General features: G+C 56.8%; 1 protein-coding gene across 1 annotated transcript; it reads left to right on the top strand.

Annotated features, from left to right (window-relative positions):
• Positions 1-3,197: 3,197 nt before the first annotated feature.
• On the top strand, positions 3,198-4,304 carry GPR25 (G protein-coupled receptor 25; the record flags this gene model as incomplete). The annotated part of the gene is made up of 1 exon (XM_082865631.1): positions 3,198-4,304. One exon carries the CDS (start codon positions 3,198-3,200, stop codon positions 4,302-4,304), a length of 1,107 nt encoding a protein of 368 aa, XP_082721757.1.
• Positions 4,305-19,224: the final 14,920 nt, after the last annotated feature.

Genomic DNA, 19,224 nt, shown 5'->3' with positions numbered 1-19,224 from the left:
CTCTGCTGTGTTGACACCCATCAGCAGTGGCCTGGATTCTCAGCTGACCGCGATGAGTTTCCACTCATGGACTGTTTCTAACTCTGAGGGGGGTCCCCTGAAGAGGGGAGGAGAGACCAGTGTCATGGAGTTGGCCTTAGTCACTGAAGCCAGGCTGGACACGTGGCAGGCCAGGCCCAGAGCAGCGCCCCCAGCTCTGGCCCGAGCTGCTTCCTGCCACCAAGAGACATGCAGAAAGGCCCAACGCCCAGGCCCTGGCAGAGAAAATCCGCCATGTGCTCGGGACCACAAGACCACAGCCCAGGAAACAAGAACCTCTGTGTTTTTAATAAACAGGCCACTCTGCCTCCCCTCCACCCCCTGCCTCCATGACCCTCTTGGTCTCTTTGCCCTATTGTCTTCCACCTGGAGGTTTCCGGCTGTTCATCTTGAGCTTTCAGATTTACGCCCCTTCTATGCCCCAGGCTGAGAGGCGTCCGGCAGGTCTGGGCCTGTCCCTGACTGTCCCGGGCTCCTGCAAGGCAGCACCACCTCGGCTGGCCTTCTGGGGAAGGAGGCTGTGGCCCCCAGGCCCCCCAGGACGAGAGCGTCCCTCAGCAGCAAGCACGTGATCAAACATCAGAAAAATTGCTCCACATGTCCCGTGGCCCCTCAGGTGTCCACGCTGTATGTGGGTCTTGAGGAGAAACCCAGGCTCGGTGGCTGGGATGCCGTGGAGGGCTGGGCCAGAGGCTTCCATTCCCCAGCCTCTTCCCTTGCCTGCTTCTCCCGTCTTGTAACTGGCCCAGGAGAGAAATTCCTGACCGGAACGGCGTGGACACGCGCGCCCACCCCTCCTTAGGCTTTGCCACCGCTGGGGATCTCCATGGACCAGAGGGGCCACAGCTAGGGTGACCTCGTGTCCCAGTTTGCGCAGAACGGGCCAGGTTGATCGTGATAATGCTTCTTTCACTCTCAGAAGTGCCTGCTGTGGATCAAGAATTATTCCATCAGGGCTTCCCTGGTGGCGCAGTGGTTGAGAGTCCGCCTGCCGATGCAGGGGACGCGGGTTCGTGCCCCGGTCCGGGAAGATCCCACATGCCGCGGAGCGGCTGGGCCCGTGAGCCATGGCCGCTGAGCCTGCGCGTCCGGAGCCTGTGCTCCGCAGCGGGAGAGGCCACAACGGTGAGAGGCCCGCGTACCGCAAAAACAAAAAACAAAAACCAACAAAAAAAGAATTATTCCATCACCCCACCTCAAATCAACATGAAACGGAATGCACACACAAGCCGCCCCGTGGCCCCGACCTCAGTGGATGGGCAGTGCCCCTGGCGTTCCCCACTGGCCGTCCAGGCCCAGCCGACTCCTCTGCGCTGAGGTCCTCGGTGCCGCAATTCTCTTGAACAGATCCTCTCCTTTCTGTCCCCTCGTCCAGTTCCCTATGTCCGACCCTGCCTCTCCCCAACACAAACAATGACAACAGCCCACGGTGGGGTCCCCCAGCTGGAGCTTCTCCCCATCCAGTCCACAGTTCTGCACTGACCTGTGCAAAGCAGATGGGGGGACTGCCCTCCTCACCATGTCCGGGGGCTCCTACTGGTGACATCCAAGTCCCCTGTTGCCTCTGCTGCATCCCCTCCTAACACCCTCCTCCCACCTGGCTCTGCGGCTCGGAGAATTCGCCTTTCAGCTCCTTTCTGGAACTGACCTCAGGTGCCGGGAAAGGTTGGACTCTTCCCATCAGAGGCAGCTGCTCCCTCCCGTCTGAGCTCCAGGGGGACTTTGCTAACATTCACTCCAGGCCATCTGACCTCTAGCGCGCTGGCCGCTGCATGTCCTGTGCATGAATCTGTCTCCCTTGCCTCCTATTCAGACACCCTCCAAGGTCAAGAACGGCATCTCTGTGGCGCCCAAACAGGGCCTTGCGCACGGAGGAGCTCGCTGTAACGGGACGGTATGCTATAAAACGGATAGATAATCCACCTCAAATGTTTAACGCCAGATGGCCCAACAGTTCATTCATTCCTGGTGACGATGGGGCGGGGGCTCTGGGGGGACACGCACACTGTCACATCAGTTGCTACACAGCAGCTCATGGGAGGAAGTCTGCTAAGAAGAGTTGGGACCTAACTGGAGTCGTCCAGCATCCCCGCGCACCCTTCCCCGTTCCCTCCCTGGCCCCACCGCCTCCTTCAAGGCCAGGCTTCACGCCCACCCTTCTCCGTGTATCCTTCCCCACCTCTCTCAGTGCACGAGGGATCTCGCCCGCCTTCTAAGATCCTGACTCCTGATTTAGGACGACTAATCCGCTGAGTCAGGTACCGTCTCGTGTCATCTTTCGTACTGAACTTACGTCTGTGTCTGGCTTAACAGGTAGGTTTTGCCGATGCAGGAAGGTGGGGAAGAGCTGGGATTTGGATTCCAGGCTCTGCTCCTTTCATCTGGACAGTCTGACCCTCCCCCTCCAGGGTCAAACCCTCCCTTGTGGCTCCCTGGGAACCTGAGTTGGTCAGAAAAGCCACCCTTTGGGCTAAGGCACGCGGCCCAGCATCTCAGGGAGCTAACACCATTTGAGGGCCTGGTGGCCAGTCCCTGAGAGTAGGTAGGCCCCCCAAGGGCAGGCTCCCCGCAACATGCCCGCTGTGCACAGATGGCAGAACCCCTCTTTCCTAGAAGGCAGGGGAACCGCGGCGGGAGGCTCCTCCCCAGATAAAATACTCACCCCTGGTCCTGTCTCCTCCCAGAGACAGACAGCAGCGGGGAGCGGGGGAAGCGGGGATGAGGACCGCCTGGGGCTCTGGGCGCCTCTTCAACCGGCCACCAGAACCCTGAGACGGTTGCCGAGCGACTTACGGAGAGGGACAGGCTAGGCTCCCAAGGGAGGCAGGGCCGTGTCCCAGCCCTGGGGACTTTTCCTCCTAGGACCCAGCTGGGAAGCCCCCCCCCCCCCCGCCCCCGCCTCCGCCTCCGCCCCCGCCCCAAATCGTCGGCCACCGTCTCCGCCCCAGGAGCCTGCCCCTCCCCCCTCCCCCCTCCCCTCCCCTCTTCCTCCCCCCTCCTCCCCCTCCTCCCCGCCCCCCTCCCCCCTCCTCCCCCACCCCTTCCTGCCCACCCAGTCGCCTCGGCCCCGGGTGGGTGACAGGAAGGGAGGTGCTGGGCACCGGCCGTGAAAAGCCACCCTCCCTCTCGACGCCGCGTCCGCCCGGGTCTCGCCAGCCATGCGCCCCACCGAGCCCTGGAGCCCCAGCCCGGGGACGGCGTCCTGGGACTACTCAGGGTCGGGCGCCCCGGAGGAACTGGAGGAGGAGCTGTGCGCGGCCCGGGACCTGCCCTACGGCTACGCCTACATCCCCGCGCTCTACCTGGCGGCCTTCGCCGTGGGCCTGCCGGGCAACGCCTTCGTGCTGTGGCTGCTGGTCGGGCGGCGCGGCCCGCGGCGGCTCGTGGACACCTTCGTGCAGCACCTGGCGGCCGCCGACCTGGGCTTCGTGCTCACGCTGCCGCTGTGGGCCGCGGCGGCGGCGCGGGGTGGCCTCTGGCCCTTCGGCGAGGGCGTGTGCAAACTCAGCAGCTTCGCCATGGCCGGCACGCGCTGCGCGGGCGCCCTGCTGCTCGCCGGCCTCAGCGTGGACCGCTACCTGGCCGTGGGCCGCCCGCTGGCCGCGCGCGCCCGCCGCACCCGGCGCTGCGCGCTGGCCGCGTGCGGGGCCGTGTGGGCCACGGCGCTGGCGGCCGGCCTGCCCTCGCTGGCCTTCCGCCGCCTGCGGCCGCTCCCCGGGGGCCACGGCAGCCAGTGCGCCGAGGAGCCGTCCGACGCCTTCCAGGGCCTGAGCCTGCTGTCGCTGCTGCTGACCCTGGCGCTGCCCCTGGCCGTCACCGTCGTCTGCTACTGCCTCGTGTCGCGCCGCCTCCGCGGGCCGGCGCACCTGAGCCGCGCCCGGAACCGCTCCCTGCGCATCATCTTCGCCGTCGAGGGCGCCTTCGTGGGCTCCTGGCTGCCCTTCTGCGCGCTGCGCGCCGTCTTCCACCTGGCGAGCCTGCACGCGCTGCCGCTGCCCTGCCGCCTGCTGCTGGCGCTGCGCTGGGGCCTCTCCGTCGCCACCTGCCTGGCCTTCGTCAACAGCTGCGCCAACCCGCTCATCTACCTGCTGCTCGACCGCTCATTCCGCGCGCAGCTGCGGCGGCGCGGGGCCTGCTGGCGCTCGGCGCGCGCGGCGCGCGGGGGCAGCTCGGCGTCCTCGCTCTCCCAGGACTACGGCTCTCCGTTCCGGAGCCCGGCCCGCCGAGCCCAGACGACGAACGCCTCCTCGGCCGTGGGCCCATAGCTGGCCAGCCCGGAGGAGCGCGCGGCAGCGGCGCGCGGAGAGGGGCGGGAGGCATAGCGAGGTGGGCCGCCCCCAACCCCCTACCTGCCTTCCCCGGACCTGCCTTCCCGAGCGCGGAGAGCGGCTCCGCCGGCACCGCCTAGACCCCGCGGGTCTGGTTCACCAGCTTTCCCAAAACCTCAGCGTTTCGAACTCCCCGCACGCCAGGCGGCTGAGACCAGGTCTTCTCCCGCTCCGCCCCGCGGGCACCTGGGCTCTTTGTCTCCAGCCCAAGAAAGGTCCTGCAAGATGGAGCCCACAGCAGCCCGGACACCGCAGGGTCCGCCGAGTAGGGGAAAGGGAAGTGGGCCTCCCTTCTCTGCCCCGTGGATAGCAACACTGGCCAGAGACCCCCAAAAGCCACTCTTGTCTTGGGCTCTGTTACCTTTGGTCCCTACAATCGCCATTGCCGTCTGAGAAATACCTCCTCCAAGCCAGACCCTCTGGCCCCTCACTTTCCAAAAGATCCTACAGACTATGAAACCGACAGCCCTTTATACTCAGCGGTCTTGGTGGCAGAGTTTGCTGAATCGTTAGTCACCATCAGTTCAGATCTTCATTTTCAAAGCTCGCCAAAGCGTGGGAACCAGTCCTGCTGTCGGCTCACCCAGCCATTCCTCCTGAGTTTCCCCAGAAGCCCGGGCCTGCCCCAGTTCTGTATCTTCTCCCCTCTTCCCAACAAGCGGCAGGACTCACCCTGGAAGTTATCCTGGACCTTCCCTCTGGACAGAGGGTTCCGGCATCTCTCATCAGGTGTCCGGATTCTCTCTCCCCCAGCCCGGACACCAGGCCCTTCAGTGTGAGTTCCCCTTTCTCAATAAACACTCTCGCTGCCCTCGCCCGACAACTGTGTGGGTCTTTACTTGAGCAGAGGCGGATGGAACACTGGGTCGGGCAAAACTCAACTCAGGAGTTGAGGTTGACCTCAAAGTGATCGGAATTTGGGGTGAAGGTCAGGGACCGAGAGAGCTGATCCCACCGTGGGCACAGCAGTCCCACGGGAGGGCGGCATAGCTTTTAATTCTCATTATTTTAAAGGATGCTTCACATTTTGAAGGTTTCAAAGAGAGAAGAGAAAAAAAATAAAAGATTTAAGGTCATCTGCCAGCCAGGTGTCACTTCAAAGAGGAAATGTGTCATTGTGATTCTCAGATCAGCACAGGGCTTTTTCTCCTACCCCTTTTGAGACCATCCAGTACAAATGTTGAGGGTGTCCATTTTCTGACTCTGTGACATCGTTTGAGGTCTCTGGAGGGGTTGAAATTTCAGTGTTTCTACTTTTAAGAGGATTTGGCCTGAAGAAGTGTCGGTCGCTACGGAAAGGAGCTCAGAATTTCTCTCTGAGGGCCCCCCTCTCCGCCAGACCCCCGGGCAGGCGTGGAGTCCAGTCTTCGGGGCTGATGGGTTAGAGCAGTTCAAACCCGCCTGTCAGCGGCCCTGGGAGGTCAAGCTGGGAAGAAGCACACCTGGGCGCGTCCTCCCCACGCACCCGCGGGAGGCAGGCCTTGCAGCCTGTGGGGTCGCCGGGCCGGCAGGACCGAGTCCAGACACTTTAACCTCGGTGCATCGGGGCTGCCCCCATCCTCACCTTATCGCCCTCCGAGGCAAGAGGTGACCGTTTCATATGATGGGACCTCAGCTTACAGCAGAAGCGCTTTACTGGGCTGTTCGGACGGAGCCCCTACCTGCACCCCTGTCACCTTGCTTCTCCCGACTTGCTGATGAACTGAGTTCCCTGAAGACAGACAGACAGACAGAAAACTTCTCCATCTCCCCCCAGCACAGCAGTTATCAAAGCTCAGCATTTCCCTCCCGCTGCTGGGAGATTGGAAAATGCTGATAAGTGAAAAGAAAAAAGGGGTAACAGAGTTACTTGTGTTAAATGAACACCCACACACTTCAAGGCTGGAGGATATAAAATAATCGTTAGCCTTGGTGTTGTCGAAGCAAAACATGAGGAACCACAGGGTCCTTTGGGTAAAAACCACCTTGTGAGCTTTTCCCTCTCTAGCTCCAGTTAAGCGCCATAGGCGTCTCTCTTCTCAACGAGTGGGAAGCCGTCCCGTTTCTCTCTGTTTGTGTTGTCTCTCCCTTGAGAATGCGAGCTCCGTAAGCCAAGGGAGTATGTCTGTTTGGTTTGAGGCTGTGTCCCCAGTGTCTGGTGGGGAAGGGGACACGCATGAACCCCCCGTGGAGGGAACGGTCATCGGGACCCCGTCGTCATCCGAAATGATAAGAACTAACGCGAAGCGTAAAAGCGGGATTGTTGCATGGTATGACGATCTAGGCACACAGGAAAGGGCTGTAGGGGTGAGGGAGTGGTAGCCCCTTCCCCTCCATGTCTCTGTCATGAAATTTTCTGCAAGCTTCTTTTAAGGTCAGCGAACAAAGAGCAGTCGCAGTGCCCCGGTGCTGGAGCTGAAGACAGAGCCGGTCCTGACCTGGCTCAGTCCCGGCGGGGGCCTTCCTTGGGCATCTCTGCCAGCTCCCTCCAGCCTCTGGTTCTTCATCTGAAGGATGGAGATGGTTCTAGTTTACTCAGGCACCTCACAGATCGAGGGAAATCACGTTCTTTTCTTTAAACTATTTTGTATTGGAGTATAGCCGATTAACGACCTTGTGATAGTTTCAGGTGCACATACATGAGAAATCACAGGAGCCCAACCCTCAGGATTAGCTGCGTCCAGGCCCGGCTGCCCTTGCCTCTCCCCTTCCGAGGGTGCCCCCTCCCCTTGCCCGAGGTTTTTTTTTTTTTTTTTTGCGGTACGCGGGCCTCTCACTGTTGCGGCCTCTCCCGCTGCGGAGCACAGGCTCCGGACGCGCAGGCTCAGCGGCCGTGGCTCACGGGCCCAGCCGCTCCGCGGCATGTGGGATCTTCCCGGACCGGGGCACGAACCCGCGTCCCCTGCATCGGCAGGCGGACGCTCAACCACTGCGCCACCAGGGAAGCTCTCTCTGGGTTTTTTAAAGGTCAACGTTTGGGCAAAGGCTGGGTACCTCGGCCTGTGTGACTCTGATTTGAACTTGTGACTAATTCTGGGCTTTCTTGGGCCCTTTCTCAGGGCACCGTGTTGTCACCCAGGCCCCTGGGTGAGTGATCTGGGGAGTTCATGGGAATGGCAGAGTGGGTGAAGCCACGCTTGGTGAGATGACTCAGCCCCACCGTCGCTCTGGACATGGTGAGGACATCTCGTTTGTCAGAGCCCATGGGGTCTAAATGCTGCTCTGCCTGCAGGAAGCTCCTCACCACGCCCGCCCCCATCAAGACACCCCCCCCCGCCCCCCCGCTCAGTCCAGTGGGGCAAAGGAAGGAAATACCCGGGAGCCCAAGGGCAGGGATGTTGGGCTCGCGGGAGGGAAGGAGGAAGCGGGGAGGTGAACTGTCACCAGAGTGTCTGCTGCGCGTGCCATTGCATCTCTCATGAGAGTGGGCGCTGTGTGCGACCCCTAAGTACGTCCATCGCAGGCCTGCAGAGCTGGAGGCCCGTTTTGCTCATTCCAAGTCGGGGACAGGGAGGGCCAGACCCGGAAACTCACCTGCTTAAGGTAACGGCGACCACTTGCATCTCTGCAGCACAGCACGCCTTTGTAAAAGGCACATAGACGTGCTTTCCTTGGCCCTCATGACCCTGGGGCAGGCAGGAATGATCCATTCATTTTATTGATGGTGGGGCTGGGCTTGGAAGCAGCCTGGTCAGGGTCGCAGACCAGCAACAGCGCAGCTTAGGCCTCTGTCTCTCCCTCCCGACTTCTCTGGACCCTGTCACCCCCTCCCGTGCGACACCCAGCTCACGCCCAGGGATGCCCAGGCCCAGGCTCTCTCTTACAAATTGTTAAGTCCCGCCCCACCCCACCCCACCCCCGATTGTTTAAGTAATGCAGGTTCTTTGTTTTTTTAAAAAAAGGAAATTACGGGAAAATATAAAGGAAAAATATGGAAAACATCCATTATTCCACCGTGAAGATACCTTCTTTTTCTGTGTATATAATAATAGACATGTACATTGTTTCCCAGCTAAATTGGGGTCTTCCCTGGCGGTCCAATGGTTAAGACTCTGCGCTTCCACTGCAGGGGGCATGGGTTCAATCCCTGGTCAGGGAACTAAGATCCTGCCCGCCACGCGGCCAAAAATAAATGAGTAAGTAAATAAAGTAAATCAAATGAAAATAAATAAATAAACCAGTAAATTGGGGTCAATCTGTATGAGACCAAAAACTGAGTCTATTGTGTTTCCAAGTGTGCACCCAGTGCCTGGCACAAACCTGGCATTCAGTAACAGTTTGTGGAATATATGTTATATACTTTATTGTGTGGCATGCTTCCTTCACTTGCAAAATGCCGTGTTTTATCGGGTCGTTAAATATTATTCTAGGGCTTCCCTGGTGGCGCAGTGGTTGAGAGTCCGCCTGCCACCTGCCGATGCAGGGGACGCGGGTTCGTGCCCCGGTCCGGGAAGATCCCACATGCCGCTGAGCGGCTGGGCCCGTGAGCCACGGCCGCTGAGCCTGCGCGTCCGGAGCCTATGCTCCGCAATGGGAGAGGCCACAGCAGTGAGAGGCCCGCGTACCGCAAAAAATATATATATATATATATATTATTCTAAACATCTTTTTAAGGTTACATTACATCATTATATGAAATGTAACTGCATTTATTTAACTAAGCCCCTGAACTGTTTTTCAAGTTTTCATTCTTATACGTAGTTCTGTGATGAACATCCTTGGACAAAAATCTTTATATTCACTTCTGATTCTTTGTTCAGGACAAATTCCTAGAAGTGAAATTATTCATCAGAGATTATGAACATTTTAAGACTTCGGTACACTGTGCCAAAAATGTTGAAAAATTTACATTCTCTCTGGAGGTATGCGGGTGCCCGTTCACCACACCCTGAACAAACACCAGGCGTTATTATCGTAAAAAAATATTTGCCAATTTGGTATCTGCCCAAGTTTAAAAGAATACAATATTACCATCTTATTATGTTATTTCAAATACCTTCTTTATACAACATATTATTACAATATCACTCTGAAGTAGGTGTTAAAATAATGGCTAATATTTATTGAGAACATACTATATGAGAGGTGCTGACCTAAGGGTTTTTTTGGGTTTTTTTTTGCGGTACGCGGGCCTCTCACTGTTGTGGCCTCTCCTGCTGCGGAGCACAGGCTCCGGACGCGCAGGCTCAGCAGCCATGGCTCACGGGCCCAGCCACTCCGCGGCATGTGGGATCTTCCCTGACTGGGGCACGAACCTGCGTCCCCTGCATCGGCAGGCAGACTCTCAACCACTGCGCCACCAGGGAATCCCTGACCTAAGGGTTTTATATCTACTATCTTATTAATCCTCACAGCAACTTTATGGCATGTATATTATTCTCCCTGTTCACCAGATGAAAAAATCGAGCCTTGGAGAGTTCATGTAACTTGCCTTAAAGACTTGTGTTATTGCCCCCACTGTATAGATGGGAACTCAAAACCAAGGTGTGTTGACTTGCCGAGGTCACGCCCAGGGCAGGACTTAAGCCCATATCCTGGTGCCCAGCTCAAGCCATCCTCCACCTCTTCTAGTTTGCTGGTGCCCGGCTTACTGTTTCTCACCGATTAGCCCTAAACCAAAGGGTGGCCTGGGGTGAAGGCCACCGGCACTGGCCCTGCTTCTGCTCTCAGAAGATCCGGGTGTGACGCTTAACCTCGTGTCAGCCTGACTGGGCCACCGGGCGCCTGGGTGCTCGGTCAGATATTATTCTGGGTGTTTGGGGATGAGATTAACATTTGAATCAGACACTGAGTGGAGCGGATGGCCCTCATCACAGGGGCGGCCTCATGCCTCCGCTCAAGGCCTGACTAGGGCACAACGGCAGAGTCAGAGAGAACCCAGCCTCCCCCGACCAGCTGAGCTGGGACATCAGGCTTCTCCTCCCTTCGGACCCGGACTGGCACTGGGACCCCTAACATCGGCTCTCCGGGGCCTCCAGCTTGCCTAGTGCAGATCTGGGACCTCTCAGCCTCCATAACCACGGGGGCCAGTTTCTTTGTTTTGTTGTGTTTTTTTTTGGGGGGGGGGTGGCCGTGATGAGCATGCGGGATCTTAGTTGCTTGACCAGGGGTCAAACCTGTGCCCCCTGCATTGGGAGCATGGAGTCTTAACCACCGGACTGCCAGGGAAGGCTGGGCCAATTTCTTATAATAAACGTCTTTATATATATTCTGTTTCTCTGAAGAACCCAATCTAATACAACCAGGGTCCCCTCGGGAGATGGAGTTTGGGCATCCGATTAAGAGGGGGAAGGGGGCTCTTCCCAGGCGTGCTGGGCTCGGGGTCGGGATTGGGAGAAGCAGTGCTAAAGCCCCCCTCCCCCCCCCCGCCCGCCCAGGGCTGCCTGGGTAACCCCACAGGTGGGTGGAAGGTGCTGGGCTTTGCCGGGGAGAAGCCTCAGGCACCGGCCCGCGAAGCAGCTGAAAGTGCAGCGTCTGGGAGGCTGTGGTTTGCCCAGGAAGAGGCGCCAGACGAGGGGTGATTCATCTAGCTCGTCCTGCTCTGAAAACGACCGTCTTCGGGTGTGCACACTCCCCGTTTCCCCTGCCACACAGATACCCTAAAACAAGCAGCTCACGCCCGGGCTGTCCCTACCCCAGATCCCGTGCCCGCAAAGTCACAGCGCCGGGGAGGGTCTCAGGTTCGCCCAAAGTTTCGGTTTTTATATAAGCTACTGCCTCAAACCTTCTCAGGTCTCATTTTCTAAAACTGTGATCACTATAAAGAGAGACAAGGCCCCATTCAGAGTAGACTAGCTCAGGATCCTGCAGCCTAACTGTACTCATTTGCATTTTCTGACCTTCTCTCCCCAGCCCTTCTCCTGTCATGGCCCCAGGTCACGTTACTGCAATCACAAGGTGCTCTGCTTTTTTTCCCTGGAAGGTATTAGAAGCATTTTTCTTGGCCGCCACGTAGATGTCACAGTGGTCCCTTTGAAGGCTCCATCCGGGGCCAGGCTGCGTGTAACTAGCGGGGCCTCTATAGCGGTACCATACAGAGCATGTACCCCTGCTCTGGTCAGTGTGTGCGGTGATCACCTCCTCCTCCTGGTACAGGGCTGGTTTGTACGTGGGTCCCAAACCCCCTGCCACCCGGTCCTCCTCGGGGCTCCCGGCCCTCGGGCCCCGTGTGACCCATCGCCTCTGGAGACCACCTCACCTTCCCCAGGAGCAGCGGCTTCGGGAACAAAGCACCTTGAAAAGTAGCACGACCACTATGTAACCAGGTTTTTGTCAGAATTACCATGATTACTTTAGACGCTAGGCGCTGACTGTGAACCACGCCAGCAGCTCTCAGCTTCTTCCTCCCCATCTTTGTCCTGTTATTCACCTCAAAATCCTCATCCTAAAATGGGAATCATGCTTCTTAGCACAAAGGGAATGTGAAAAAGTTAGATGTGTTAATATGGGAAAAGTGCTCGGGACTATCTGACACATATTAAAAAAGCATCGTATGTTTGCTATAATTATTGGGAGTAAAAAACCCGAGAAAGACATTCGTTAAATAGAATTGAGTCATACCATCGTTTTGGATTTCTCTTCTCAAAAATCACTGATTCAACTCATTTTCATTTTGAGTTTACTATGTGCCAGTCAGCGTGCAAGACCACAGGACTACAGAAATTAAAAAGAGTCGGCTCGCCTCCAGGACCACCCCGGTAAATTGAGTCTCCAGCCGCGACACGAAAAAGATGGGGATGGTAGCCTCACTGGCATCAAAGAAGGAAATAAAGCCAGGTGGACCTTTAATTTGGGTAAAGCTTTATTTCTCTTTTCCTAGTTCTCTTTTCTTGAAACTGAAAATCACACACAGCATCCCGTCTTGTGACTGAGCCACGTTTTGTACATCACTGATTTCCAGGGTATCAGTTAATCCCAGGGACCCTTCAGTGAAAGCCTTCAAGTTGACCGAGGACATTTGGTCCCTCCGGCCGGGGAATGTCCTGCAGAGGCCAGCGCGTTCCCTGCAGGGAGAGGGGCTGAGAGCCTCACCCACGGTCACCACTCTGCTGAGGTGCTGTATCCAGTGCTGGACAGTCGGGCAGCTGCGGGCAAGACCCCAGCACTGGGGCTCCCCAGCATGGGGTATAAATAGGGAGGTTATTGTAAAATCTAATAAACCAGCGTGGACGTCTTCTGGGGCTTTTCTTGTGTCACAATCTGAGTTGGGAAAATGGATCACGAAGAAGGAAATTGCTCACATAATATGGAATTCGTTGCTTTTTAAGAGAAAAAAATATTTTAATTAGACATAGAAAATCTCCTTTGGCAGTCTCAGTACAATAACTGACTCAGGCCACAGTGATGGGTGTTTGTTAGAGAAAAAGATACTAAAGCCACTCGGTGGGAGCTGATGGGGGCTGGACGTGTCACCTCACAGATTATCTCCTAGTGACAAGGGGAAAACACAGTCTGATGGTGGAGGATCGCTGCCACCCGGAACCCCCATGTCAGCTCCACATCATTGCTGTAAGAGAGGCGACCAGAGGCTACCCGCCTCTGGGAGGGGAGGGGGACGGAGCATCGGACACCGTCTGTGAGGTGCTCTCACCCAAAACACAAGCCAGAATCCCGGTCTAAGGCTTTGCCGATAACTTCCAGGTTGCAGGAAAGGTGGGGTTAGGAGCAAGTTGAACGCAGCAGACGAAACACAGAATGTAGGTCATTTCACGAGGCGACTAACCCGATTTCAAGAAGTCACTGACATGATTAAAAAGAAATCAGGGTGGGGAGGGGACCCACACAAGATTAAAAGAGCAGAATGCAACGTGTAGGCCTTACTGGATCCAGATAGAAAGACTGACTTTAGAAGACAGTGTTGGGACAACTGAAGGACTCTGAATGGACTTGGTGTTAGGTGTACTACTAAGGAGTTATTGTGAAAACGGCCACGTGTTTATATAAGAAAAAGGTGCAGGTTTTTTTTGTTTTTTTTCTGAGATGCGTTCTGAAACATTTAGAAGTGATAGGTTACCAGGCCTGGGATTTTTCTTTAAAATATTTCACTAAAGAAAAAATAAACCTTGGAAATACAGGGAAATGTTGATAATTACTAAGTTTAGGCGATGGATAAATGGGAATTCACTATACTAGGCTCTGCTTCTACTAATGTTGGAAAGTCTTCATATTAAGTTTGACACTATTTTCATTACAGAAATTGCACATACACAGAGAATGCATTTTCACAACAAAAAGCTCACGCAGAAATGGTAAAGCTTACGTCCCTCTGTCCTCTCACCTCCCCCCACCGCCCTGTTACCCTGTGGGTGCATATTAATCGCTTCTCAATTTCTTACCTATTCCTGCTGGAAATCCCAGCTCTCAACAGTGCGTAAGAATATGGAAATCACCCACTTTCCAGCCTCCAAGACAACAGTGAAGTTTTGACATTCCTTGAACAAACCGGGTGGCATCTCCCCCCCCCCGATTCCAGCCTGGGACCTTCTGCCCGTCCCGTCACAAGTGCCCAGCCGGCCTGAGCTCCTCCCGGGGCCTCTCGGCCACTCCACGGAACCCACCCACCCCCTACAGAGTGATCAGAGCACCTAGAACACTTTGGTGAGTGCATTTATGAGCAAATCAATGGAAACGCATTGACCTAAGTCACCAGGTCACAGAGGGTGAGGGCAGGAGTGACTGGAACCAGAGCTCTGAGGGAGGTGCCGAAAGGTCACACGCAGCGGCGTTTATGGACCATTTCAACAGCATCTGACCTCAGTTTAAACCAACTTCCCTTCAACACACTCCCTTCCCTTCCATTCTCATCACTGAGGAGTTTAAGAGACGCCAAAGGTGTGAGGCACTAGCTTGTTTTCAGTTAACCGGTGCCAAGGCCGCAGGCCCGGGGGCCTGGTCACAGGAGGAGGTGCGCCTTCTGCAGCCTGAAGCAGCTAAACCACAGGAAGTGGAACTTGGTCACCGGTAACAGGTTTGGAACATGAAAGATGCAATTATCGTGCAGAAATATTATTATTTTTTCCTGAGAATTGAGTGCGAGAAAGAAGAAAACCTTTTTTTTTTTTAAGATGAGGAATGTCGAAAAAACATCTTTCAACAAGTCACTGCCTTTCTGAGAGCTTACTCTGTGCAGAGGACGTTCTATCCGCGCAGTTTCACTGTCCTCATCACGGCCACACGCGTGATCCCATCCCCACCATTTTACAGAGGAAGAAACCCAGGCTGTTTGACTCCAAAAAACATCTCTCCTAAATGATGACCCTGAGCCACTCTGCACGCTCGCACCTGCCAGGTAAAGTGATGCAAGGGCCCGGGGGGTGGGGGGGCTCCGGCGCTATTTCAGAGGCACCTCCAGCCCGGGCCTTCGAAAAGGGCCGGGGTTACTGGAGTATTGGCGATAATCCAGCCCTGGGCAGGGCACACACACCCCCAGCCGCACGGTTCGCAGCCTTTCCCGGGGGCAGCACCATGGGGTCCTGCGGCGGGGCTGCTCCCAGGGCCTGGGATTCTCCAGCACACCCACCCACCCAGGGGCCACATGGGTGGGGGCCAGGAGGGCAGTGACTTGCCACCTGACAAGCAGACACGCTTCCCCGCTGGGGAGCTTGGGGCGGAGCCGCCCTCTGGACCCGCCCTCAGGACCCGGGTGTCTTCTGGTCTAGATGCTGGTCTCTGCCACGGTGGAAAAAGCTCCCCAAATGCCTGTCTCCCCTTGTTCTGGTATCTAGCCTTATCTCTGCAGTTGTATTACGCTCAACACCATTCACTGCCTTTTCTTAAGTTCCCAGTTCTCTTTGCGTCTCCAGAAAGGAGAGGGGGTCCGGCCAGAGAGGCCAGGGCGGTGGGGCAGGCTGGACACGTGGCCCCACGGCGGACGCAGGGGAAGCGGGGCCAGGGGGCTCGCGGGCGGGAAGCGAGGTAGAGACCCTGCTGGATTAGAGCCCCAGGCCCCGGCTGGCTCTCCATCCCTGTCCCCCCGCCGTCGCACGGAGACCGGAGGCTCCGCCGGGAACTGTCGCCCCCTGGTGGTCGCGGCGGGGGGAGCAGGGCCGAGGAGAGGGTGGCGCCTCAGGGATCCTGGTCCAGGCAGTGCGCAGGCCGGGATGGAGGCGTTGGAGATGAAGCAGAGAAGGAAGAGAGAAGGCACAGGAAAAATGAAAGAGGAGAGAGAGGGCAGGCGGGGAGGGTGCGGGGCGGGACCCTAAACTCTGGAGAGAAACCAGCGAGAGCCGCCGGCCTGGAGGATGCTGGCCTCTTGGGCAGTGGGTCCTTTCCCGCCCTGAGCCTGAGCCCCAGGCAGCAGAGCTGCCCTGCACTGCAAGCAGCTCTGACTCCTGTCTGGCCCCAGTGTCGGGGTTCCCTTCCCTTGAGAAGAAGTGGGATGAAGTCCCCTGGCTTGGCCCCAAAGTCAGTTGTCTGAGTTTCGCAGAGCTACTCACCAGCCTGCGGCCGTCCGGACAAGTTCTAGCTTCTGGCAACCTAGACAGAGGCCTGGGGCAGTGCCTCCCCTGCACCTGCCCCCGCCGCGAGCTGCAGGATGCGGTCAGGAGAGGAAGCAGGGCCTCGGCTCCGAGTCATCCTGGAGTCTCCAGAGAGCTTCTGGCCGAGGGCACCGACAGGGCACCGTCTGGGCCACAGAGCAGGGGGAGGAGTGGGCAAGGGGAACCGCATCCTCTCTGCTGGGCCTGAGGCCCCAGGGGATGAGTCAGCGGGACCAGGGCAGCTCCCACTGGGCAGGGAGAGGTATGGGTGAGCCCCCTCCACTGGGGCAGGGGTGTGAGTGGGTGGGTTCAGGGTGCAGACGGGCCGCTGCCCAGCCACCAAAAGCCCCTCTGATGGCTGATGGAGGCGTGCCCTTGCCCCCTTCAGCCAAAGTGCACAGGAGGGAAGGCTGATGCGGGCTTGGTGGGCTCTCCCAAACTGCACCCACCCCTCCCTCCACGGTCTGGGCCGGTCAGTCCCCAGTGAGGGCCCGGCTTCTGTTTCCAAGCCCAGCATCTTCCAGTGTTCCGGGCCTCCTGTCCAAACCAGTTTCCGACGCGGGCTCCTAGAGGTGGCGGGTCCCGGAGCAGCACCTTGCCCCACAGCCCAACGCACGTAGACACGGTTTGCTTGACCCCTGTGAAATTTTTTTTTACCTATACTTTTTTTAAAAATTTATTTTAAATTCATTTATTTTTGGCTATGTTGGGTCTTCGTTGCTGCGCGCAGGCTATCTCTAGTTGCAGTGAGCAGGGGCTACTTTTCGTTGTGGTACGCAGGCTTCTCATTGCAGTGGCTTCTCTTGTCGCGAGCACGGGCTCTAGGCGTGACGGCTTCAGTAGTTGTGGCACGTGGGCTCAGTAGTTGTGGCTTGCGGGCTCTAGAGTGCAGGCTCAGTAGTTGTGGCTCGAGGGCTCTAGAGCGCAGGCTCAGTAGTTGTGGCACAGGCTTAGTTGCTCCGCGGCATGTGGGATCTTCCCGGACCAGGGCTCGAACCCGTGTCCCCTGTATTGGCAGGCGGATTCTTAACCACTGCGCCACCAGGGAAGCCCAGACGCTTCTGAATTTTTAACAAGAAAATCGAAGGTGTACCCATCTGATTTCACATAGAAAATGTGGATTTCCAGCTTTGTCTTTGAAACAGACGCCTTTTTCTTATGACCACGTTTGCAGCGATGGCCCCTTGAGACAGAGCCTGAGTGTTTGAACTTTGCCTCCATGAAGCCCTCCACAGTTGCCCCACCCCTGCCACACACACCAAGGCCAGGTAAGAGCTGTGATGACCAGCACTCGGCCCTGACACGCTTCCTCCCTTCACCGTGTCTGCCCGGTCCCTTTGCGTGTCTGCAGTTTTTCGGCCACAGGTTAGGGCTATGGAATCAGAAAGGTCTACCTCGCAAAAGCACATCAGTCCCTTACTGGCTGTGTGCTTTTAACACAGCTTGAGCTCCTCGGGGCCTCAGTTTCCTTTCCTGTAAATGAAGGTAACAGCGTTGCTGCAAATCTCAACCTACAAGCGCAGGCTTGCAAGACACATATGTTACTTAATTTATTTTAAATCAGTTTGATTCTGTCCTGGGCCTGCTGGGATGGCAAAAAATTGCATTTTCTCATGCAGTATCCTTTAAGGCTTAAAGGAGGCCAGAAGGCAGGGGGAAGGCAGCCATCCTAGTGGCTCTGGCCCCCGGGGGTCTCTTGTCGCCAGGGCTCCTGCCCCCTGGACGCGTGCAGTGAAAGAATCTGCCGAGGCCAGAAATCTGGGGCCCCGCATCCCAGCCCCCATCTCTACTGAGGTCTCATCACCTCCCGAGGCACCTCAGGGTCCTCGCTGCACAGGGCGTCTTCTTTCCCGTTCCCAGTCTATCTCCCCTCTGTGTCCGGGCCCTCAAAGCCACATCCCTACCCTTGCACCTCGGGCCCCCTGGCATTGTCTCAGTGGGCCCAGAGCTGAGGCCTTCAGGAAGCCACTGCCTCCCAGCAAGAGAAAAGGCAGGGGTGACTGGGAGGGGGAGGGGCTACAAATCAACATTTCAACAAATTATTCCATCGCATGAGTAATAATAATAATGCTTACCTTTGGAGGTGCTTTACGACCTGTCCACCCCTTAAGTGCTCCCAGAATTTCCTCCCCCCGCCCCCATCCTTTCTCATCCTGCACACCCTTCCCGGGTGATCTCACCCGGTCCCGGAGCTGCAGCTCTGCTGCGGCTCCCAAGCCCTCCCTGCAGCCTGGCTGCTCTCAGGACATTATCACCCGTGTCCTAAAATGAACACACGCTACCCTGAACTCAAGCAGACACGGGAACCCCCGGCTCGTCCCTTTCCTCTCTGCCAAGCCTTTAGTCAGTCACTTACAGAGTCAGACTAGGTCCCAAATAGCTCTTGACTCCCCCCCGTCCCCCCAGTTCCACAGCGTGAATTCACCCCTTGTCTGAATGCCATCTCTCCACGGTTCCCCTGTTTTGCAACTCTCCCCGCGCCAATTACTCACACACCAAAGTGACCGGAACGTGAGTCTGCCCAGCTTGTCCTCGGGTGGACTGTCTTCAGTAGTGTGATGGTTAAGTTTATGTGTCAACTTGGCTAGGCCACGGTACCCAGCTGTTTGGTCAAACATTATTCCAGATGTTTCTGCGAAAGTATTTTTTTTTTTAGATGAGATTAACATTGAAATAAACAGTAGACTCTGAGTGAAGCAGATGACCTGCCATAATGTCGGTGGGCCGCATCCACTCAGGTGAAGGCCTGAATAGCAAAAAGACTGACTTTAATAAAGAGGGAGTTTGGCAAGCAGACGGCCTCTGGGCTCGGACTGCACCTCCTCCCAGTCTGCAGACTGCCAGCCCCACCCTGCAGGTTGTGGACCTGTCAGCCTTTGGAATAGGAATGGCGTGGACCAATTCCTCTCTCTTTGTGTGTACACACACACACACACACACACACACACACACGGGGGATCCCCTATTGGTTCTGTTTCCTGGGAGCTCTTCCTCAATTTCAAGATAAAAATCTGAAATCCTTAGTCAGCCCACATGACTCTTCAGCCAACTTAGCTCACCTAGCGCCTCAGTACAAATTGGAAAAAGCCACCGCCTCTGGGGAGATGCGGCTCTGGCCAAGGCCCACGGCTTGGTGGGTGGAGCCTGGGTGAGCGGTCCCTCTTAGTTTGGTGCACAACCTGGACAACCGCACGGGGCGGCCTTGCTTCCTGCCGGCCCACTGCCTGCGGCTCCATTCTTCTAGTCCCTTGCCCCTCCTGGTCCCACACCCCAAGTGCCCTCAGCGGCTAGACCCTCCTGAGCTCCGTTGCCATTTTGCTTCTGTGCATCCCGTCGCTGCTGCCGTGGGCTCCTTCTCGCGCCCCGACCCCCAGTTTCCCTGGCATGGCCTCCTCGGGCAG

This window comes from Leucopleurus acutus (assembly GCF_964270905.1).
Source record: "Leucopleurus acutus genome assembly, chromosome: 2".
Classification (NCBI taxonomy): domain Eukaryota; kingdom Metazoa; phylum Chordata; class Mammalia; order Artiodactyla; family Delphinidae; genus Leucopleurus; species Leucopleurus acutus.
Note: the sequence above shows the minus strand (reverse complement) of the source record. Positions and strands in the feature narration are given on the sequence as shown.